This window comes from Carassius auratus, chromosome 21 (assembly GCF_003368295.1).
Source record: "Carassius auratus strain Wakin chromosome 21, ASM336829v1, whole genome shotgun sequence".
NCBI lineage: Eukaryota > Metazoa > Chordata > Actinopteri > Cypriniformes > Cyprinidae > Carassius > Carassius auratus.
In genome coordinates, this window is record NC_039263.1 from 22,208,679 (window position 1) to 22,234,289 (window position 25,611).

At 39.4% G+C, this 25,611-nt stretch overlaps 1 protein-coding gene across 1 annotated transcript; it reads left to right on the forward strand.

The window, feature by feature from the left end:
- The first annotated feature begins 676 nt into the window (after positions 1-676).
- On the forward strand, positions 677-1,938 carry LOC113039221 (urokinase plasminogen activator surface receptor-like). Its single transcript, XM_026197105.1, has 4 exons — positions 677-806; positions 1,134-1,265; positions 1,500-1,607; positions 1,728-1,938. The coding sequence occupies exons 1-4, from the start codon at positions 779-781 to the stop codon at positions 1,916-1,918; spliced, it is 459 nt and encodes a 152-aa protein (XP_026052890.1). The 5' UTR covers positions 677-778; the 3' UTR covers positions 1,919-1,938.
- The last annotated feature ends 23,673 nt before the right edge of the window (positions 1,939-25,611 follow it).

Consider the following 25,611-nt stretch of genomic DNA (forward strand, 5'->3'; position numbering starts at 1 on the left):
TCGGACTAACCTGCACGTTGAAAAATAACGCCAAAGGTATACCCAGTGCGTCAAAAAAGTGACGCCAGATCACTTGACCATGCGTCAGACATTTGACGAGTAGAGAGTGAGACTGTGTTGTCTTTAAAGAAACTTTGACTGAATGCTTCTTTGTGGAACCAAGAATGGTTCTTCTGTGCCATTGCTGTGAAGAACCTTTAAAGCACCTTTATTTTTAAGAGTGAAGGCAATACCTCAATCACTCAACAATTTATGTATGACTTCTGCAGAACATAAAAAGATTCTTTGAAGAATAATGGAGGACAGAAAGCATTGAACCCATGACTTTCATTTTTTTTGACAAACTCATTTTAGGATGGTTGGTTTAAGTAGTTATAATTCATTAAACCTCCCTTTATAATTAAATGGCATGTAAATGATGTAAGCTAAAGTTTCATTTTCTAGTAATGTCTACTTTAACCTTTCATTTTCTCATTAAGACCTTCCCCTTTGAAAAGCTATAAATGAGCGCTGAAACAGGTGTCACTTCACTCACCTCCTGATCAACGATGGATCTGCAAATCTCATCTTTTCTTCTGTTCCTTCTGTTCACTTCAGGTACAAAACAAATTATGTTCGTAATGTTTCTGGATACAAATGCAGATCACTAACATCTCTCTCTCTCTCTCTGTGTTTTATTTCTAAAGGACACTCTCTCAGCTGTTATGAGTGCTCAGGTCTGTTGGGCTCTTGTGCAAGTCAAAATATAAAAACATGTCCCAGTGGACTTTCAAAGTGCATGAGTTCAACAACGGTAGTAAATGTTGGTAAGTACAATATGATGGATTGAAATTCACTGATAACTGATGGAGATGCTGGTGTTTTTTTTTTTACTGCTGCTGCTACACTTGAAATGTCTTACAGAACTGCTGAATTCCTCACATAATTTATGATTTTAATCACGGAATATTCGATTTATATTTCTGTTACTTAATTTGTTTCTCTCAGTTTTTTATGCACAATATCATTTATATTAAAATTTAATTAACTGAGATTTTATCAAATGGGAAAATGCTACATTTTGATGTTTCTGAGTTAATGTTCTGTCAAAATAATGTGTGAAACGGGTCTTTCCTGAATCACTCATGTTTTAGGTGGCAGTGGTACTAAAGTGAAAGCTAAAGACTGTATTGCTGACTGTGTAAGTGGATCCATGAACATCGGTGTTGGAAAGACATCATTTGCGTGCTGTAACACAGACCGGTGCAACTTCCAAGACGCTCCAGGTATCATGCTTTACTGACCATATGCAAAAAATTAAATAAATAAAATAAATCCTTAAAGTCAACTCTCATTTTACTTCCAAAAAGAAAAAGAAAAAAGGGAAAAACCAATTATACAATACGGAGTGCAGCTTGTCAGTTGTGATTTGATTTAAAGGAGCAGCTAACAGAGTGTTATTTCATTACATGTTTATATTTTACACAGAAGATAAGACAGTGCATGTTTTTGTCCTGTAGATCCCTCTATTGTCCCCAACGGAAAGATGTGTTACTCCTGTGATGACAAGAGCTGCTCAAACATATTGAGGTGTTCAGGGAGTGAAGACCGCTGCTTTAAAGCCTCAGGTGAGAATCTGGAAAAGAAACAAGTCATTATTTTTGTCTCTCTGATGTTTGAGATCACATACAGATCACATTTACCAGTTTCCAGCTCAGACTAACCTCTCTTTTCTTTCTTTTCATCAGGGACTTTAGGTGGCCAGTCAACAGTTGTAAAAGGCTGTGTCTCTAAATCTATCTGTGATGCTGAAACATCGGTTAGAGATATTCAGGAAGCCTCGTGTTGTTCAGGGAATCTGTGTAACGGTGTTCAGAGCGTCTCTCAGAGCTTCCTGTTCCTCTGCTGTTCTCTGCTCTCCTTCATCCTCCTGCACTGAATCCAGCAGATCTTCACATCTACAATCACACACACTGCACTGAATATACAGAGCTTTTTTTTTCTCTGTACTGTGCATCATTGGTGCCTTTCTAGTTTTTGCGGTGACATTCTGATGTGACATTTTGAATTAAAACACTACATTTAATACAGCTCGTCATGCTGTAAAAAAATTAAAAATAAATCATTACTACAAAACATTTTGTTTTAATTCTTAAACTATGATCATTATGTTCAGAATAAGCATGTGTGATAATTATCGAATTATTCAAACAAGATAAACTCTTTAACTTTTATTTTGAGGTTTGTTTATATAACAATATCCCACTAAAAGGAGTGCTGTTCAGTTACAGATCATAAGTAATAAAGGAAATATGGTTGCACTTTATTTTACAGTACGTGTACTAACATGTACTTATAGTGTACTTACAGTGTATTTATTTAAGAAAGTTCTGGTAACACAAGGTAACTACATGGGGTAGGTTCAGGGTTAGTACCTAGTTATTACATAGTTATTTTAATTACTATAATAAGTACATAGTATGTACATGTGGAACAGGACTGTAAAATAGATAGGCCTATGTTGAGAAGTAATATTTAGCAAAAAACTCTGCATATAGTCTTGCCTCACAGACATTAGAAATATCTCTTTAGAAAGCTTGGATATAAATGTATGATTAAGGAATTAAAACATTCTAGGCAGGTGGGTGGTAAAAAAAAAAAATATATATATATGGAGTAACCTACAGTAGCCTAAATGTTACATGTAAAGTATTATTCAGTATAGGCTATTGCGTTTATTGGCAAAATATAGCCTAAATGATTGGCAAAATGATAATTGAAATAACAAAACATATATACTATAAACAATGATGAAATGTAATTTGGGCAGGAGCATGTGAATAATGACAGCAAAGCTTGCAACCCAATCCTGTGGAAAGACGGCTTTAATGTGAGAACAGAGAGATCAATAAATGATTTAAGTAGATAATAAATCATTCAGAACTAACGTTACAGTTTTAGGTTTTATAATATAGGGCAATATGACATTTTAATGTAATCTTTGAGATGGTGGCATTTAGTTTGCTTAAGCAAATTACCTTAGAACTTCCCTTTCAACTTTAGTTATTGACACAAGATCTTGTTTCTGTCCATGCCAAGACACAAACATACATGCTTTTCTTGAATCAGCTGCAGAATGTTTGAGCCGATAAATGATCTGAAAACTACTAATATTAGGATTTAACCACTATAATTTTTTAAAGTCTGTTGTCTATACAATCCAATCTGTTTGACTCTTTCTTTGTCAGCGAGAAAAAAAAAAGATGAGCTGGAGTCTTGACCTGAATATGTAATCGAGGAATGATTCTTGATCGAGGACACTTAAACCAACACAGTCTCACTCTCTACTCGTCAAATGTCTATGGAAGGCCAAAAGGGTCAAATTCACGTGAATTTTAACACGTCAACAACACGTTAAATACGTGTATTTCACGCGTAAACAACACGTATTTAACGCGTTAAATACGTGTTGTTTACGTGTTAAAAATCAGCGCGTACTTAACGTGTATTTAACGTGTATTTCACGTGTTAAATACACGTGAAGTACACGTGAAGTACGCGTTAAAAATCAGTTTGAACGGGTCAATGTCATTGGCTGCTGAGGACTTGGGTCAAACCACTTCTGTGAGCTTAGAGGGGTGTACCATTCACAGACAGGCAACCATCATTTAACATGCTATAGATCAGCTTATTCAGCCTTATTATTTTGTCTTTTTTTGTATAGACTATAGAAATAATATAATTTAATTGCAGTTTTATGAAATATTTATTTTTTAATAAATATTAATTAACATTTTGTGGTGATAGTATAATGTTTATAAAAGTTACAGTATTTTGTAATGAAACAGGACTTTTTGTTTAGCTCTTGACTCGCCAAAATATACTATTTAAATACTGTTGCTTTCTGAGTGCCATACACAAAAATACCAACTCATAACTCCACGAATATAGCAAGGAGAGTCAAAAGTTATAGTCTGAATCTACTGTGACGATCCAAGGGGCTGTAGTATTTTATTTTGCCCAGCAGGTGTCATGGGGTAACACTTTTTGTGTCTTTAGGTTAAGTGCTGTGATGCAGGTGTGGAAAATTGATTGTGATTAACAATGCTGCCTATAAGATGCTGGCTTTCTTACCCTCTGGAGGGAAGGAGATTGGTGCTCGGTCTTTGCTGGTCTTGCTGTTTGGTGGTCAGGCGGACTTTCTCACGCTCTCCAGTCCAAGGCTTGATGCTGTGTTTTTGTATCTTTATATTTTTTTTTATGTTTTACCTCAATGTGGTTATGGCTGTTTTCTGATTAAAACACATATTTGTGCAAATTTGATTATGTTGTATGGACTCTCTATTCATGTTGCTACTCCTTGATCCAAGGGGTTGTAACACTACGTTCTGTCAAATGTTTAATATAGCTCTCCAACTGATTCATGGGTTTAGGTATTATTTACATATGAAAGATCATCATGGATTGTTTTGATTTTGGACTCATTTCAATCTGGAGAATCGGCTGTAAATAATGAATCAGAATCAGAATCAGAATCAGAATGAGCTTTATTGCCAGGTATGTTTACACATACGAGGAATTTGTTTTCGTGACAGAAGCTCCGCAGTACAACAGAATGACAGCGACAGAACATAAAACACATAATAAAAGAATAAAAAATACAAATATGTAGACAGTGAATGACAATATACAAATGACAATTGTAGGCAGGTATATTACAAAGTGAAGTTATGTATGTACATATATATTGTGTGCAAAATTTAAGTGTATACTAAGTATGTGTGTTAGATAAATAAAGTGTGTGTGTATATAAATATAAAGTGTAGTGTGTTCGCCATTATTGTCAGCTGTTCATTAGATGGATTGCCTGGGGGAAGAAACTGGTCCTGTGTCTGGTCGTTCTAGTGCTCAGTGCTCTGTAGCGTCGACCAGATGGCAACAGTTCAAAGAGGGAGTGTGCTGGATGTGAGGGGTCCAGAGTGATTTTGACAGCCCTTTTTCTCACTCTGGATAAGTACAGTTCTTGAATAGATGGGAGAGTTGAACCGATGATTCGCTCAGCAGTCCGGACTACCCTCTGTAGTCTTCTGAGGTCAGATTTAGAAGCTGAGCTGAACCAGACAGTTACTGAAGTGCAGAGGATGGATTCAATGATGGTGGAGTAGAACTGTTTCAGCAGCTCCTGTGGCAGGTTAAACTTCCTCAGCTGGCGGAGAAAGTACAACCTCTGCTGGGCCTTTTTTACGATGGAGTCAATGTGAATGTCCCACTTCAGGTCCTGAGAGATGGTGGTTCCCAGGAACCTGAATGACTCCACTGCAGTCACAGGGCTGTTCATGATGGTGAGTGGGGGGAGTGCAGGGGGGTTTCTCCTGAAGTCCACGATCATCTCCACTGTTTTGAGCGTGTTAAGCTCCAGGTTGTTGAGACTGCACCAGACAGCCAGCTCTTTTACCTCCTGTCTGTAAGCAGACTCGTCACCGTCCTGAATGAGGCCGATGAGTGTGGTGTCGTCTGCAAACTTCAGGAGCTTGACAGAGGGGTCCTTAGATGTGCAATCGTTGGTGTACAGGGAGAAGAGCAGTGGGGAGAGAACGCAGCCCTGGGGAGCTCCGGTGCTGATTGTACGGGTGCTGGATGTGTATTTTCCCAACCTCACTAGCTGCTGCCTGTCTGTCAGGAAGCTGTTGATCCACTGACAGACGGAGGTGGGCACGGAGAGCTGATTTAGTTTGGGCAGGAGGAGGTTTGGGATGATCGTGTTGAAGGCCGAGCTGAAGTCCACAAACAGGATCCTCACATAAGTCCCCGGTCTGTCTAGGTGTTGCAGAACATAATGCAGTCCAATGTTTACTGCATCGTCCACAGACCTGTTTGCTCTGTAGGCAAACTGAAGAGGGTCCAGCAAGGGTCCAGTGATGTCCTTCAGGTGGGCCAGCACCAGTTTTTCAAATGACTTCATGACTACAGACGTTAGAGCCACAGGCCTGTAGTCATTTAGTCCTGTAATTTTGGGTTTCTTAGGGATGGGGATGATGGTGGAACGTTTGAGGCATGAAGGGACTTCGCACAGCTCCAGCGATCTGTTGAAGATCTGTGTGAAGATGGGGGCCAGCTGGTCAGCACAGGATTTCAGACAGGCTGGTGTAACACAATCTGGGCCTGGTGCTTTTTTCCTTTTCTGCTTCCGGAAGACCTGGCGCACCGCATCCTCGCTGATCTGAATTGCAGGTGTGGGGGAGAGGGGGGATGCAGGAGGTGAGAATGGTGAGAGTGCTTGATTGGAGAGGTGTTCAGGATGGGTTGCAGGAGCTGTTAATGGTGTGAACGGTAGTTTGGAGAGGCATTCAGGGCTGGTTGCAGGAGTTGTGAAGGGTGTGAATGGTTGTGTGGGGAGGCGTTCAGGGCAGGTGATGGGTGTTCTTTCAAACCTGCAGTAAAACTCGTTCAGATCGTCTGCCAGTCGTTGATTCTCTACGGTGCTGGGGGGTGGTGTCTTGTAATTGGTGATCTTCTTTAGACTTTTCCACACTGATGCGGAGTCGTTGGAAGTGAACTGAGTCCTTATTTTTTCAGAATAATTCCTCTTTGCCACTTTGATCTCCTTTTCCAATGTGTATTAGCCTGTTTATACAAGACATTGTCCCCCTTCACGTAAGCATCTTCTTTGGCCTGACGGAGCTGTCTGAGTTTTGCAGTGAACCACGGTTTGTCATTATTGTAAATTAGTTGAGTCTTTGTAGGAATACACATATCCTCACAGAAACTGATATATGATGTTACGGTCTCTGTGAGTTCATCCAGATCGGTGGCAGCAGCTTCAAAAACACTCCAATCAGTGAGGTCAAAACAAGATTGTAAATCCTGCTCTGCTTCATTAGTCCATCTTTTTACAGTCCTTGATACAGGTTTAGCTGATTTTAGTTTCTGCCTGTAGGACGGTATAAGATGAACCAGAAGGTGATCAGAACGTCCCAAAGCTGCTCGTGGAACAGAGTGAAATGCATCCTTTAATGTGGTTTTATTAACAAAGTTCGGGAGAAGCACGATCAGATAATCATCCCAATTTGGTACAGGTGCATCTCGTTTAGCTAATCATCTTATAGCACGCACGCGTATATATATCCAGTCTTCCTACCTCCTGTCCCACAACAGTTTTTCGGCATCCACTCGTCCGCCAGATGTCGGAACTCGAACTCTTCCCTTCAGACAATGAGCTAGAAGCTCCCCAGCAAGCCACCGGCTCTAAAGCAGCTTCCTCTGCTGACCCCATGGCACCTCCTTCTCAACCGGGATGCAGCGCCGAGCCCGAGGCCTCAGCGCGTGGGCGAAGACGAAATAGGCCGGATACGCACACACCTCGAAGTCTCCGTTCACCTCCACCATCGAGACAGCCAATCCAATCACCATCAACATCACATGCATCGGCTTCACCATCCATCCCACCCATTGGAAAATGGACCGTCGCAGGATTAAGACAAGCGCTGTCAAATTCAGATGTCAGGTTTTCTCGCAACATGAGCAAAGCTCAACTCTTTGAGCTTTATAGCACACTGGGAAATAATCCACCTACCTCCAAAAAGGTAACCAAAGCCCACAGGTCTAAACAACGTGTCACACAAATGTCATCTTCTTCCAGCTCAAGTTCCGGCTCCCCCCAAGCGTCAGGACATAGCAGATCATCAGCAGGTCGGGGCCACGCCCCAAATTCGGCCGCTCCTCCCATCGCACTGCCTCCCTCTTCACAACCTATCTCTGCAGCTCCTTCAGCTGCCTCGCCGCATGCAACAGTGCCTACGGGCGCGAATTTCCAACCTCCACTGCTTTCTACTTTACCTTCGGCTGCAAAGACTAGCGCGAGGCTGCCTCCGCTAGCCGCTCAAGCTCAGCCTCCTTACTTTTACCCCTCCACTTTTTCTTTTCCCCACCAATGGCCAGCAGCCCCAGTTGCAGACACCCAAGCTGGGAATCCTCAGCTAGCAACACAAGCAGGCTGGCCTCCTTCCTCCTTTCCATCTTCCTCTCCTTACGGGCTTCCCCAAGCACCGGGGTTCAATCCATGCGTGAGGATGCCTCCGCAAACGGGTGCAACCCCTCCCTCATTTCCGCCTTTCTCCTTCTATCCTTTTCCCTACGGGCCGACCCCAGCTCCAGGGGATAATCCGTGCGTGAGGATGCCTCCGCAAACGGTTATGGCCCCTCCTCATCTTCCTTCCAACTCCTCTACCCAAGCTAAACCGCAGTATACTCTATTCACAGCGACCCCTCTACATACTCCACCTAATGCCGCCGCTATGGAACCACCCCCCGTGCCTAGTTCCATCAAATCACAGATTCTCGCAGGTGCGGATGTTGATCTCTCCTCTCTTCTCTCTCTGCTCCCTCCGGCTGATTCCTACCGACAAATAGATTGCGGAGATTTCTCAGTAACTTTAAAAAATTCGACTCCCAGTTCATCCCGCCCCCTTTCTTTTTCCGAATTCACGATCGCATTTAGCCGCTATACGGAGGTAATCTGCTCTGCTTTTCCCTATAGACGGCGCGAGCTCAATGACTATCTGGCTATAGTCGCGGAACTCGCGCTGTCTTATGGCGGAACCCATTTTTATACTTACCACAAGCTATTTTCAGCCAAATGTGCAGTACGCGTAGCCCAGTGGAATCAATGCCCCTATTTGGGGCGCCCTGGATGCTGATCTTCACAGCCGCGTATTTTTTAGCTGTCGCAACATATCATGCGCAGTCTGCAGGTCAGTTGCTCACTCGACCATCTCATGCCCTCAAATCAATCCAGCTATTATTCCTTAATAAATAAATAAATAAATACAGTATTATAAAATATGTTATATAGATATAAATAAATAAATAATTATATAAAAAAAAAAAAAAAAAAAAAAAAAAATTAATCGAGTTACAAAATGTGTTTTTGCTTAATTATACTGATGTGCGCATGCACAGTAAATCCGATGGGTAGGATAAAATGTCAGGACCCCGGACCTTTATTTAGTCGGGTTGACGTACCTTTTCAGTTCTGTGTATGTGATGTGACGCTAGTTTTACTTAAAGTCAAATGCTCATGATCTGACTGTCAGAGCAGTTCTGGAGATGTTGTTCATGTGTTCAAGTCCTTATTTAGTGAGACAGCAGACGCAGAAATTACCGTGAGCGTAATGTGCGCTTCAGTGTGTGTGTGAAAAAGGAAGTCGCGCTCCTGCTCCATTCATTAACAGAGACGCACAGAACATGCAGGATTTACATTTAAACACTGTTCCGTCTTAATATTTAGAGCTATTAATTCGTGAATCGGATGTAAGTGCAATTACTTATTTTGATTAATTCATTCATTCAAAAAAAAAAAAAAAAAAAAAAAAAAAAAATCATTGCGAAAGAACCTGACGTGAGATTTAGAATAAATTAAAAGAGGCTTCGAAGCAGAGGAATTTGCCTACATCATTTTTTGTAATCACGTTACTCGAGGAATCGTTTCGGCCCTAATCTTAAGCAGCTCAAAAGGGGCCTCTCACATAATCCGATAGATGCCCTCGGTTGTTGTTCATCAGACTTTAAAAAAAAAAAAAAAAAAAAAAAAAAAAAACTATTCCTCCTTAAATCATGTTGTGTACTTGATTAATAGAAGCCTCTCAGTTATCGTTTCTTCGGCCAAAGTAAGGGCCCTCCAGCCATCGTTACAATCTCCTTGCCTATTTCAGCATCGGACAGGGCTCTCCCTTCCGGTGCAGCTGGGCAGTGGCTCCCTTCGGTCGCAGTGTGAGCCTTTCATCTGTCATTGAGTTGCGCTGCGCGCTCAGCGGCAGATGGGGGTATCCCTCCCGGTGCAGCAGAGCCACAGGCCCCCTTCGGTCGTTGTGACAGCCCTCCATCCGATGCATCAAATTAAGCCGCTTATACAGTCGCAAGGGGGACTCTCCCTTCCGGTGCAGCAGAGCCGCAGCTCCCTTCGGACGCAGCGAGAGTCCCTCCATCAGTCGCGTTTTCTTGCCTACTCCGTATCGGACGGGGCTCCCCTACCGGTGCAGCAGACCCACGGCTCCCTTCGGTCGCAGGGTGAACCCCCCGTCTGAGTTATGTTGCATGCTCAAGGGCGGACCGGGATCTCCCTCCCGGGGGAACACAGCCGCTGGCTCCCTTCGGTCGCAGCAGGAGCCCTCCATCCGATGCATCAAACCGTTCCTCGAATCTTCTTGCCTATTCTGCATCTGATGGGGCTCTCCCTTCCGGTGCAGCAGACCCACGGCTCCCTTCGGTCGCAGGGTGAACCCCCCGTCTGAGTTATGTTGCATGCTCAAGGGCGGATAGGGTTCTCCCTCCCGGGGGAATAGAGCTGCTGGCTCCCTTCGGTCGCAGTGAGAGCCCTCCATCAGACGCATCAAGCCATGCCTCGCATCGCAAGGGGGACTCGCCTTTCCGGTGCAGCAGAGCCGCAGCTCCCTTCGGACGCAGCAAAAGTCCCTCCAACAATCGTATTCTAGTTAGCGTCAATCAGGGCTCTCCCCTCCGGGGCAGCACTCCTGCTGCAGAGTTGCGAACCCCCTACGGAGGCTGGGAGAACCCTCAGAGGCAAAAAACCGTGCCTCCATAAACCCGCAATGGGGGACTCCCCCTTCCGGTGCAGCAGAGCCGCAGCTCCCTTCGGATGCAGCGGGAGTCCCTCCAACAGTCGCGTCTCTTTGCCTTCTCAGCATCGGACTAGGGCTCCTCTTCCGGTGCAGCAGACCCACAGCTCCCTTCGGTCGCAGTGTGAACCCCCCATCTGAGTTATGTTGCATGCTCCACGATGGCTAGGGATCTCCCTCCCGATGGGGTACAGCCGCTGGCTCCCTTCGGTTGCATTAGGAGCCCTTCATCCGACGCGCCAAACCGCGGCTCGAATCTCATTGCCTATTTAGCATCTGACGGGGCTCTCCCTTCTGGTGCAGCAGACCCACGGCTCCCTTCGGTCGCAGTGTGAACCCCCCGTCCGAGTTATGTTGCATACTCTATGGCGGCCAGGGATCTCCCTCCCGATGGGATACAGTCGCTGGCTCCCTTCAGTCGCAGTGAGAGCCCTCCATCAGATGCAACAAACCGCGCCTCGTACTCAGCCGCAAGAGGGACTCTCCCTTCCGGTGCAGCAGAGCCGCAGCTCCCTTCGGAGGCAGCAAGAGTCCCTCATTTCTTGATATCTAGCATTGTGCTCCTCCCATAAGCGGCATGGAGGGCTCGCTGGTAAGACGTTGCGAGCCGCAGCTCTCGTCGAACACTGCACGGGCTCTCCAGGTCGCTCTGCATTTTCTTCCCAACACGCATATTTTGGGGGGCAACTAAATTTTATCTCTCTGGCTGCTGTCCTATGGCTTTAAGCTTCTTTTGGGGAGTTATTTGGGTTCGGGCTATGCTCCGGGCCCGGACCCCTCCCCCAGGACAGCACGCCAAAATATGCCTACTATTTGCCTTCAGATTAGATGTAAGGGTGAACTCGTGAAATGTGGTTTTATTAACAAAGTTCGGGAGAAGCACGATCAGATAATCATCCAATTTGGTACAGGTGCATCTCGTTTAGCTAATCATCTTATAGCACGCACGCGTATATATATCCAGTCTTCCTACCTCCTGTCCCACGACAGTTTTTCGGCAACCCTCCTCCACCCCAACTCCTCACTTCTAATCTATTTATCCCAAATTGGGATAGGGGGAGTTATTTGGGTTCGGGCTATGCTCCGGGCCCGGACCCCTCCCCCAGGACAGCACGCCAAAATATGCCTACTATTTGCCTTCAGATTAGATGTAAGGGTGAACTCGTGAATTGTGGTGTAGCAGTGATCCAATATATTACTGTCTCTTGTGGGACATGTAACATGCTGTCTGTATTTTGGCAGTTCACGGGACAGATTGGCTTTATTAAAGTCCCCAAGAATGATTAAAACAGAGTCCGGGTGTTGTTGTTCTGTCTCTGTGATCTGATCAGCGAGTTTCTGTAAAGCTGAGCTCACATGCGCTTGAGGATGGATGTAAACACTGACCAGAATGAACGAATGAAACTCCCGCGGCGAATAGAACGGCTTGCAGTTAATGAAGAGTGTTTCGAGATTTGAGCAGCACGTCTTCGCATGATGGCATGATATGCCATTTTCACAATCAGAGCATGTTTCATGAAGTTATAAAGGTAAAACCTTTTAATAAAAAGTTTTTGTTTTGTTTTGTTGTAATTCGATTACGAATATCTTCAAATCTGAATGACAGATTATTGTATAATTGGGCTCATTTTAATCGAGAGAATTTAACACTTTCCACGAGCTATGCATGTTTCATGAAGTTATGAATGGAAACGTAACCTATGTTATTTTCTCAGTTGAATGATTTCATGTGTGTGATAATATCGTAAGTAATATATTTAGATCAAGTGAACAAATTATGATGAATTTGAGCTCCTTTTAATCTGTAGAATTTTGTAAAAAATGACATATGATTTTGCATGATCTAATGTTTCATGAAGTTATTAATAAAAGTGCAAAGGGAAACTAAAGTTATTTGTTGTGCTGTGCCTGTTGGGTTTTATGTGTTAGCAATATATTTGGATCTCATCCATGGATTACAGTATCTCTGGGCTCATTTTAATTGGGATAATTTTCTGAAAATAATGATCTATGCATGATTCTTGAAGCTATGAATGAAAACGAAACGTGAAGTATCGAGCTGTTTTTCTTTGCAGCCTCAGTGCGCCAGTCTGCTTTCATGTGTCACAGCTCTATGAACGAAATCTTTCGATCTGATCATAGGATCTATGCATGTTTGGTGAAGTTAAGAGGCACGGGACTGAAAACCTCTGATTTTTTTTTCTTTTTTTTTTCTAAGATATATTACCTAAGTTTTTTTCTATGTGTTATATCTTTATGAAATATATATTTAGATCTAAATGATGTTTTATGGTGAGTTTCGACTGTGTTTAATCTGCAAATAGTGACTTGTCTTTTTTATGATATAGCCTATGCTTTTTTCATGAAGTTATCAGTGGAAAGCCTACATGACAGCTAACATAGATTTTTGGCTAAACTACATGCTCTCTGTGCAGTTTTATGTGCGTTATAAATTTATGAGGAAAATCTTTAGATATAAATGACAGATAGTTTTGGGCTCTTTTAATCAGGAGAATATACTCTAAATGCTGGTGCATAATTTTACACTGAAATCTTGTTTTTTGAAGTTACAAGTAAAATGGTGACATCAATAGGGCTATTATATTATTATATGGGTCTGGGGTTGACTTCTTGCACAAAACTCGCTCTAGTTTATTCAAAGCCTCAAACAATTTCTCAATGGTGCGACTAAAAAAAACTCTGAGGTCGCACCGGTTGCAACGAGCCATTTAAGGGGAACCCCTCGAGCCGGGCTTCGATTGTTCAGATGTGGGCCGGGCCTCCAGTATGTTTAGACTTCTTCTTACTTTTATATTTTAGACATTTGTCAATTAACGATGAAAAAAAACTTGCTGCCCTAGTGGAAACAACAGGAGACCGTGATGCCACGACTGTAAAGAGTGGCTCGACGGTGTTTTGTGTCCCGCAGCAGCACTGCTGAACAGTTCTGCGTTCAAATAATAGGCTTAAGAAGAAGATATTTTAATTTACTAATAAACTAGTGTTTTCTGAATCTGTATCACAAGAATGAAGTTGCTGTCACGGAACAGAGAGAGAGAGAACCCAGGAGGCGAATGGCAAGTTAATGCTCTTTTAGTAGAAATAAGGCAAAGCCGCAACGGCCAAAAAACAAAGGCAGAGTACAGGGATAATTCCTGGTCAAAACAATGGAGCCTAAAGTGGCTGGTCTGGGAAGCCTGTGATCAGCGAGGGTACAGGTGAGGCAGCGGACCCCTCGTTACTCCTCACGGCAGATAACTGGGGGAGAACAAGACAGGCAACAAACAGTCCATACAAAACTCTCCCAACGACTTGACAAGACTAGACAGGACTAGACTAGACTAGACTAATGGTCTGTAGAAAAAGCACAAAAACGTCAGAAACATCCAAAGTGGTTAGTAATAATCTAACAGGGAATGGAAAGAGACAGAGCTAGAAATAGAGAGCCTAATGATAGGAGATCAGGTGAGCGGAAGAGAACGAGGAACAGCTGAAGATGATGAGAGTAGAGATAAGTGAGCGCAAAGGAAAAGAAAGAACCAGCAGATGGAGACCGAACTGGGATCATGACAGTTGCAATCCCGACTCGTCATCTCCTCATTAGAAGCGTTTTTAGAGATAAGTACATCTTTATGGGTTATAATTGTAATGAAAGAGTTTTTGTTTTTTATTTTTTTTATTTTGTTAAGTAGTTATTTAAAGCTATATTTATGTATGTATGTATGTATATATATATGTATATGTTTTCACTGAGTTTCGGTTAATTTTTGTACTCCTATTAAAGACAACATGGCAGAACGAGCAACTGTTTTGTTGATATTGTGTGTACAGTTACGAATAATGTATTACTTTTACCTTTTATAAGCAAAAATGATGGCATATCCAAGGAAAAAATAGCAAGTGATCATGCTGCCGTCTCCCTGTCCTGAAGCATCTCCTCACAAATGATTGGATAGCTTACATTTATCTGGGTCTAACAAACACTGTCATAAGCTTCAACTGTTTTATATCTATAGATTTTATTTTAGGCAAGTCATGATGATTTGAGAAGGCTAAATTCATCAAACATATAGGCTCACTGTCTGCCGCTGGCAACTTGGTCATTACTTAAAAAAACCTAAAACTTATATTTAACAAACATAAAATGCTCCAAACGCTTTTCTAACTTAATATATTATATTAACAAAATATAATGACTTTTCTATTACATATAAAACTGAACTATTTTAATAGCTGATCCAATAAGTGTAAGCTGTTTAGGGACTGTTCACCTGTCCCATAAGAATCAGTGTAGATGGCCAAGTCTGGAAGATCTTGATGCTAGAGAGAGTGTGGCCAGCTGGATTAGCAAAGGCCAAAGATCAAGAAATCAAGAAGGAATTGTCCATCTGAGGGGCATGTGACTGCAGTGGAGGATAGTCCATAAGACATTGAGCCATGATATGTTCAGTTTGAAGCCCTTAAAACCCTTCATTTAGATTTTCTTTTTATTTCATGTATCTTGATGTTGTAGGTTTAAATTTCACCTCAGTGAAACACTTTAAGCACCAAAACTTTTTCAGTAAGTTACCTTTCTTGTAGAAATGTACTTCTAATACATTGTTGACCAGATTGTTAGTTAATCTTTAGGCTACAAGTCAATATTGTTTATATGGGCAGCGATTTAAAAAAAAAAATATGATTAGTAATATTGATGTGTTGGGGGGGGGGTTGACTGTGGTAGCAGTAGAATACTTCTGTTGTCCTGACCCTAGAACAAGCTCTCATTCTAATCCTGAAAGTCTTAAACGCTTATGTCTTATAACATCACCTGTGTACCTAATTAATGATTGTCTGATGAGTGCATAATCGCTGAACAAAAAGTGCAGAATTGCTGAACAAAAAAAGAGGTTTCAATAAGTGCCACCTGCTTGGTGATTGCTGTAAATGTAAGCACAATAAAAGCTGTTGATTCCTAAGATGATTGTTTTCTAAAGACAGATATTGATTTCAATGGTTTGTATATCTTAAACCTGACTTGATTGCTTACCTCCATTGTAACTATTTCCCCCACACAAATGTTAATGCTCGATGCTAACTTAAGTCTTATACTATCACAAAACTTTTGAAACAGATACTTCAACTAAACTTATGTATGTCCTGAGATATTGAATATCAAATAAGATGGATATAAATAATTTATCTTGAACACTATATTTTTTCTTACATTTTGTCAGTTATTTCTCAGCAGGAGAATGTGCAAATATATATTTTTATTTACTGAAAGTCAGAGTTGAGCAGTAGTTACTAGTAATTTAGTTATTTTAATAATATTGGAAAATTAAAAATTCTCTCGATTAAAATGAGCCCAATTATACAATAATCTGTCATTCAGATTTGAAGATATCCGTCATCGAATTATAACAAAACAAGAAAAAAACTCCAAATACACACATGCTACAATATTCTCATGGTTTTACCTTTATAACTTCATGAAACATGCTCTGATTGTGAAAAATGGCATATCATTATTTACAGCCGATTCTCCAGATTGAAATGAGTCCAAAATCAAAACAATCCATGATGATCTTTCATATGTAAATAATACCTAAACCCATGAATCAGTTGGAGAGCTCTATTAAACATTTGACAGAACGTAGTGTTATAACCCCTTGGATCAAGGAGTAGCAACATGAATAGAGAGTCCATACAACATAATCAAATTTGCACAAATATGTGTTTTAATCAGAAAACAGCCATAACCACATTGAGGTAAAACATATACAAATATATACAATATATAATATATATAATATATATATAACATATAAAAATATAAAGATACAAAAACACAGCATCAAGCCTTGGACTGGAGAGCGTGAGAAAGTCCGCCTGACCACCAAACAGCAAGACCAGCAAAGACCGAGCACCAATCTCCTTCCCTCCAGAGGGTAAGAAAGCCAGCATCTTATAGGCAGCATTGTTAATCACAATCAATTTTCCACACCTGCATCACAGCACTTAACCTTAAGACACAAAAAGTGTTACCCCATGACACCTGCTGGGCAAAATAAAATACTACAGCCCCTTGGATCGTCACAGTAGATTCAGACTATAACTTTTGACTCTCCTTGCTATATTCGTGGAGTTATGAGTTGGTATTTTTGTGTATGGCACTCAGAAAGCAACAGTATTTAAATAGTATATTTTGGCGAGTCAAGAGCTAAACAAAAAGTCCTGTTTCATTACAAAATACTGTAACTTTTATAAACATTATACTATCACCAAAAAATGTTAATTAATATTTATTAAAAAATAAATATTTCATAAAACTGCAATTAAATTATATTATTTCTATAGTCTATACAAAAAAGACAAAATAATAAGGCTGAATAAGCTGATCTATAGCATGTTAAATGATGGTTGCCTGTTTGTGAATGGTACACCCCTCTAAGCTCACAGAAGTGGTTTGACCCAAGTCCTCAACAGCCAATGACATTGACCCGTTCAAACTGATTTTTAACGCGTATTTCACGTGTACTTCACGTGTATTTAACACGTGAAATACACGTTAAATACACGTTAAATACGCGCTGATTTTTAACACGTAAACAACACGTATTTAACGCGTTAAATACGTGTTGTTTACGCGTGAAATACACGTATTTAACGTGTTGTTGACGCGTTAAAATTCACGTGAATTTGACCCTTTTGGCCTTCCATAAATGTCTGACGCATGGTCAAGTGATCTGGCGTCACTTTTTTGACGCACTGGGTATACCTTTGGCGTTATTTTTCAACGTGCAGGTTAGTCCGATAGACTTCTATAGAACTCAGCAGCGTTTAAATTTGACGTCTTGGTTCAGCACACCGCAACGACACTGGATAAATAAAAATAAATAATAGGCTACAAAAAAAATTATATATGACAGAGATCGTTTTTATCTGGCCCTCCAACTTTTTTTTTGAGGTTTAAATATTCTCGCAATCTGATATTAAAGTGGACTCTCTGCAAAGGCTTAGCGCGTTCATCAGTGGTTTAACAACACTCAACTGTAGGTAAAACAGCATTCATCGGTGAGTTTGACCAAAGCAACGCTCAACTGCAGGGAAAACGACATAAAAAGGTGAGTTTAACAACGCTCCAAGGCGCGTGCAAGTAAGCAGTTTAACCGTTTTCTTACAACCCATTTCATAGTTCATCATATCTTTGAAATCACGTTCAAGAAGTCTCATTCAACACACATCGCGATACTTGCCATCAGTTTCCATGTGCCACAGGGTCGGTGAGTAGATATAATTACGCTCTTTTAATGCCTGTTATAAAATGTATTCCGTCTTCTTTATTAATCAGATTAGCGCCGTATTGTTTTCTCGCTGTATTATATCAGTCATCCGAGGCTGTCTTTGAGTTTCATTGCGTTTAACTAAATGAACACACCTGCTAACTAGTGTGATTAAACCCTGTCGGTCACGTGACGTGCCATAGACTTTCAATATATTCATTTCATGTCAAAGATGTAAATTTGTAGTAAAATCATGGTAACCACGGCACGTACAATAGTAACAAATTACATTTGAAGTTAAAACCCAGGAACGGGACATTTACCATGTTTTTACCTCAGTAACTGTAGTTCTACTATGGTATATTAATAATCAATACAACAATACAATAATCATCAAACTAACTATGGTTGTACAACTGTAATTGTCGTTTTTGATGTGCTTTTATATTACAGATATCACACATTTACTGTATCATGCTTTTGATACTTTTTTATGTAAATCCAAAAAAAGTAAATAAATAAAAGGACACATTTTTCCCTTCCTGCAGTTCATTCATATCAGTTTATATTGTAAATATTTTGCTCACAAAACATTATTAAAATTCTGTTTATAATTGTATTATATTTTACCCCCATCCCCCTTTCTTATTTTTATTATTTATGTATTTTTTTTTAGCTGAAAAGATGTAAAGGAAGCAGTCATCCCTGTGGTGTTTGTGGAGAGGTATTTTTTCAGAAATGGAGAAGACAGAAAGCTGCGGAGGCAGACATTTGCAGCAGTAAGTCTGTGTTGGTTTAACCTTTTTATCAAACTGCTGTTATAAATTGCACAGCATTTGTTGTTTCTTAAACTTTTGCACTGTCCAAATACCCAAACTTGCCATCTTTGCACTTGACCAATCGATTATTTATTTGACGTATTTCCTATGTTTAGGAAAAGTGTTCGAGTGAGCATGGTGACCACAAGTGTGTGTCGAACTTTTCATGACCTGATGACTGTGTTTCCCAATCCTGATCCTGGAGAACCCCAGCACTGCACGGTTTTGGTGTCTCTCTTATCTGCCTTGGAGTCTTCACTGATGAGCTGATGAGTTGAATCAGGTGTGTTTGATCAGGGAGACATCTTAAATGTGCAGTGTTGGGCTTCTCCAGGACCAGGATTGGGAGCCACTGCCTTATGGGACACATCTAAGTGTTTACAGAGATTTTTAGTTGTTTTTTTTTTTTGTATTATTATTCAACTTTGCATTTTAAAATAAATTCTAATTCTCTTTTCATTAGTCCCTATTACAGAGGACAATTTAATTTTTGGGGCTTCTAATTAAGTGAAAAAAAAGCAGTTGTAAATGATGTACAAAATAAATATACTTTTCTATACACCAAGAAAACATGCAACACTTTGTTTTACTACCAAATTATTCTCAGTATCTAATTATATTATTATTATTATTAATAATAATATTTCACATACATTGGAAAGGTTTCCGTGAGCAGATCAATTACACTACTGATAACATTCCTTTAAGCATGTAATATTTTTTTTTTATAATTCATATGAATATAGCTTGCTATTATTGCTTGCTAGCTTTTAATAATAGATGCATTTAATATATAATTATACAGCATCTTTACAGAGGCTGCTTTTATGGTCTAAAAGTAGCATGTAATAATATTTCCTTCCTTTCTGTCTTTCAGGATTGTTTGCAGATAATGATGTTCTTCTCGATCATGCACAAGGACTCACCTCTTTAACTCTTTATCTTCCCAACACACACAGAAATGCTCCCTTTATCAGTGTTTAGACTTTGCAGTGCAATTTTGTTTTAGTTCTAAGCTTATAATCAGTGTTGGGCAAGTTACTTTTAAAAAGTAATTAGTTACAGTTACTAGTTACTTCTTCCAAAAAGTAACTAAATTAGTAACTCAGTTACAAATTTTTAAAGTAACTAGTTACTTAAGAAAGTAACTATTGCGTTACTTTCAAGTAAAATTAAATTTTAAATGCTCAAACGTGACCCCACCTCTACCCCTCTTTAAAGGAACTTAAAATACATGTGCATGTTCAATTATTTATGATAAATCTGAATATTATAATGAAATGGACACTTAATACAATACATTATTAACAGAAACATGAAACATTGTAAAAAAAAAAAGTTGCTGTGGGACAAAGTGAGACTAGCCTCCAATCAAATGGCATGTATGTAGATATTATGTTTATATAGTGGATCAATGCAAATAACACGATAGATTTTTGGGAACTTTTGATATTTCCTTTTATTGTTTCTTTAATTTCTTGAAGGAAAAAGTAATGTATATACTTCCATTTAGAGAAGGCTACTTTTGGATTATTTGGGCTCGTCGCCATACCTGTCTCTGGTTGACTGACTGGCTTGTGTTGTTCGTTGTGTGTCCTGTCCTGTCCGATGATGGGTCGTTCGCGAATGAGCGTTAGTGATGATGGATCGACTCGTTCACGAATGAGCTTTTGATGAGTCGTTCGCGATTCGCGAATGAGCTGACTCTAAGAGCCGGCTTTTTAGTTGAACTTCGGGAGCTGGCTCGCATATCTGAAGAGCCAACTCTATTTTTTCAAATTTAGCCTATAGAAATGAAATAATTATGTAATAAAAATTTAAATATTATAGTCAAAGTCATTTAAAGAGCCGTTTGTGAGCCAAAGAGCCGGCTCTTTTCAGTGAGCTGAGTCAAAAGAGCCGAATTACTATGCGTGCTTTCGAAAACCCGCCCAACTCTACCTCTGATTGGCTTACAATGAAATTTTACTCTACCTCAGCCAATCGTCAGCATTTATGCGCTTGTCTCGTGCTCTGCCCACTAACCAAGGAAGAACAGTAAAAAAAAGTATTTGCCTCTCGCTCAGAGATCTAGTTGGTCTGATGAAAAAAAAAACAGCTTCATCATCAGTTATAGTAACGCGCCGCATTTTTTGGCAGTAACGGTAACGGCGTTATTAAGATGAGAAGAGTAATCAATTAGATTACTCGTTACTGGAAAAAGTAATGCCGTTAGTAACGCCGTTATTTATAACGCCGTTATTCCCATCACTGCTTATAATGAATACATTGTGACCTTCCAGCAACCCATATATTGTATACAGAACCAGTGATCAAAACAATGGTTGAAAATAGTATTTTTATATTGATAAAGCATTGTGTTGTCTTTTTCAAGCTTCATACAGTAAACTTTACTTCTGGTGCTTTTATCATAAAAAAACAAACATCAGTTCTCATCAGGAGTTTTCGTAAAGGACGTATTCATGCACAGCCATCCCCTAGTTCCAGTCATGAAGTGAATGATGTTATTGTCAGTTTTATTTCTGCATTTTTATGTAGCAGGTGTTTGTTTTCCTGAGCGTTATCTTTCTTCCATTGTTCGGACAATCAGTGTTTATTTGATGCTGTGCTGATGGAGGTTTATAGATGATATTGCACACTTGACATGCATGTCTTCATGGTTTTTATTTTCTGAGTTTGAAACAGTGTGTTGTATCACTTTTTGGTCAAATAAATTCTCCAGTGTTCTCTGAAAGACTATCTGTATTTACTTTTTTTTCTTTCTTTTTTTTAAATAAAAGTATTTGCAAAGAATTTTTATTCTTCATAGTGGCAAAAACAACTTATTGACAGAGGATGCAGTGCAGTTATATGGGCAATTTGTCTTTGAATCAGTTTTTTTGAACTTTGTTTTTATTGCTAGAGTTCAATTGGTAAAGAATGGTAAATCACAGAAAAACAAAAGTGAATAATTTTTATAGCTTTAAAACAAAACATAACATGCAATTTAAATGTTACAAGCTAATCATTTGATTAGAAAATGCACCTGTCTTTGAAAAAAAAAATAGATTTAATGAGAGGAATCGGTTCGATAGAACTGCGAATGCTGGCCATGTGCTCATCAATATTGCCCAATTTTTGTCAAGCTGAAAACAATAATTAGCGCATTTGCATTATTGTTGGAGGAAGGTGTAGACGTTAATAAAACACAATCTAATAGGTAGCAAATGTTATTGATTGTTAACCAATCTATCCCTTCAGCCGAAAAACGAAAGACATCGGTCATAAATGGATAAGGAAGCGTGACGCCGCTGCTCAGCTTTGATATCATTGGCTGTCAATGTCCCTTGTCATCGCAGGGTTGTCTGTGGTTGGACTATCCTTTAACCCATATTAAACAGCGCATGGTGTTACAAAAGTACGTTTTGCTACTATTATCACATTAGTAATATATTAAGTCAACAATTAAGGGTTGCTATGTTGAGGAAAATTACCTCTTTAGCGAGATCCTAACCCTAACCCTAATCATAACTTCGACGAACTACAAAAAACAGCCCCTAGTTTCGCCTTTCCATATATAGAACGACGGAGGCTTGTGGGTAATGTAGTTTAAATCGTTTTATTGACGAAATGAAATAAATAATATATTTAATGGAAAACTGGATATATGAATAGTTTCATTGTGTAAACCTCTATGATATAATTGAAAGACAGAGTGAAATTTGGTATTTTAGAGTGAGCAATATTTAAAATGGCTTTATGAAACATTTCCATTTATTTCTGAAAACTGTGCCCGACATTATTTTATCAGCATAGCATAAGTAAAAATCCTTCTGGTTTTCTCTTTGATTCATTAATTGGACTCTGATTTACAGCCATTTCAAATGTACAGTTTTTGGCTCTTCCGGGGGGTGCTACTGGGCCCCTGGGGGTAGAAAGGCAGTAAAACCTACATATATGTATTCTCCTCATCATGGACAACAAACTGAGCTGAGTCACATTTATGTCTGACAGTTTTCACAGACTAACCTTTTCTTATTCTTATGTCATGAGCAGTAAAGCTTTTGACAGGACATGGTGAGGCCATCTGATGAAACATGGCAAAATTAGAAAGAAATAGTTTAATAATAAAAATTATAGATTATTTATTTTATTTTTGAAGTTAACAGTAATAAATAAAATGGATAAACCTGCAACAACTTGCCATTATCTATTCCCCACTGTTAAGCAGTAATCAAGGACAATTTATACACATTGTGATACTTCACTATTCCACAAGGAATAATTCATGGAGTACTATATATATTAACTAATTAGCAACAATCAGTGTAAAAATGTCCTCCTCATCCCCTTATCTTGGTCCTCAGATGCTGAACATCAGTAATGTGCATGTTCTTGGATTTAATGCAGTACAAGATCCATGTTGATCATTCCTGCTACATTCTCAGTTATCCCTCAAGTGTTTGTAACTACAAATTAAATGGCTTTTCAAAATAATTCAACTAGTATATCCCTTTATATAGATATATATAGGCATATTTGTGATTAAATATATACAATAATAACTTTCTGGTGTATTGTTGTTCCAGATGTCATTAATGTTTAAGCAAAAAATTATCCTGGTAATTAATATGTAGTTTTTCAAGTGTAGAATAAACCCATAGTAGCCTACAGTATCTAGTAAAATTATGAATTTACCAAGAATTTTCAACACACAATATTCACCATATTAATTTTATTGAAGCATAGACTATGAAGTTGATAAAGTAGCTTCAAGACAAACACAATTCAAGGAAAATAATAATGGATCAAAAATTCATTAATATCATAAATTAATCAGTTCACACAGATGAGTGATGAAATGTCCTTAAAAGTAAAAATAATCCATTCAGTCAACTGTGAAACAGATCATGTGATACATATAAGACATGTGATACTGTTCCAGAAAATAATGATTCCCATCATCACATCTAAACTGGTTTCATCTCCCCATCATGATCTTCTTCTCTCGTGTCTGGAAACAGTTTGTGGTTGATATCCAGCACTGATGTGGTGTAGCTTCTCTCAGCCAGAGGATCTCTCAGTCCTAACATCCCAGACCTGGTCAAAGTGAAACAAACAATCCAGATGAAGTTGTTTAATGGACAGAGAGCTCAGCTTATGTTCTGTGTGATTTTAGCAGGGTGAGCAACTATGACCCTTGTAGTACTGTACACTTACCATTCTTCAAGCTGTTTTAAGACCTTTATAGAAAGTTTTTCTCTGAAGACAATTTACCACATCCTCTTCTTTCAGTCCTTTCAAGAGCATCACTTGGTCAAAACCCCCCATTTGGCTGATGAGATCATCTGTACAAATTAAAATACTGCAATAAAAATTTCATTCTGCAAGAATTAAGGCAAAGGACTTGCTCATGAGACACCCCTTAGCATGTGACAGAAATTTTTGTCTCTATAATTAATCTATTGTTGCAGTAAATGTGTCTTTTTTCCTCTCTAATCTATCTTCAAAGTTCCTGACTTCTCTCACAAATGTGTTTTAGTGTAAGGCCTGGCTTCAAACCAATCAACTATCAATCCACAATTTATAATACAACATTTATGAAACAATGAAATAATGTAAACCACTTTTATAAAAACTTGTATTCTTTTATTTAAGACAAACAGTTGGTGTTTTTTTTTTTTACTTAAAGTTTAAAAATATTCCACTCACACTTTGCCAACATGCTATAATTGTAATAGCTGTATATAAATTTTTTTTTTATTAAGAATAAAAACATAGAAAGAATAAATTACGGCTGAGATGAACAGTCCTGTGAGATAAAATCATAAAGTGCTGTAACACATAACACAGCATTGCACAGCATTGCTTCAACACACACATACCAGAGGACTTCTGTCTTTGTTTGGGCTCAAGATGGCCGTCTTCATTCCTCATGAGGAAAAGAGTATGCACGTTCTGGGACATACTTCGATGACGTCATGCAACGTGAACGACACCGTGGTTGCCTAGTTACGCACACCACAACTGTTAATGTTTCATTCATTCTTTATGTCCAATAAAATTTTTATTTACTATTCCCATCTTTTTTTCTCATCGTTTTTTTTTTCGCTGCTACATCCGGCTGCCATGTTTACATCACCGCAAAGCCATCGCAAAGCTCCTCCCTCCCGCACGCAATGGGTTGTGGGCAATATTAGCACTTGGAGTGTGCATTGATCTGCACTTTGAATTCTAACTGGAAATAGTAGACCATCCGGGTATCTTTGGAATACTCTTTTCAACATACTACGATTTGGGACGTACTAATTCTAGTTTCGCATAGTATTTAGGATGGATAGTATGCGAATTGGGACTCAGATTGAGTCTGCGCATCAGAAACGGAAGTGCTAAAAAACCAGGCGGCAAGGAACTCGACCGGAAGTTGAAGTTGGCTGCGTGCCAACATCTTGTAGCAGAACTTCACTTGCGTTAGCATCCCATTGACTCCCATTCATTTTGGCGTCACTTTGACAGCGAATATCTTTACATCTGAGGCATTTAAAGACTCCGTTTGTCCATTATTTATTTCTAAAGATACACGACAATGTATAAAGGGCTCCATTACCTTCTATGTTACATTATGGCCCCGTAGAAACAGTTTTTGTAAAGAAATAGGCTAACGATTGCGTCATAACCACTCGACTCTCTGTCGCATTACCGTACAGACAGGAGGAGAAGCTCGCAGGCAATTAACTTAATATGGCGTACTGGCGTTACATTTTAAAATACTATAAAAAAATAATTAATCAGAATACTTAATCCTGCTCACTCACGACAAAGCACTCCCCGCTCAAGTTCGCCGTCTCTACAAGATTAACGATGGCAGTTTGCACGCACAGCTACTAGAACATTTACATCTGTCAGACAGGTTGCTGACGTCGTCAAGCTTCGTTT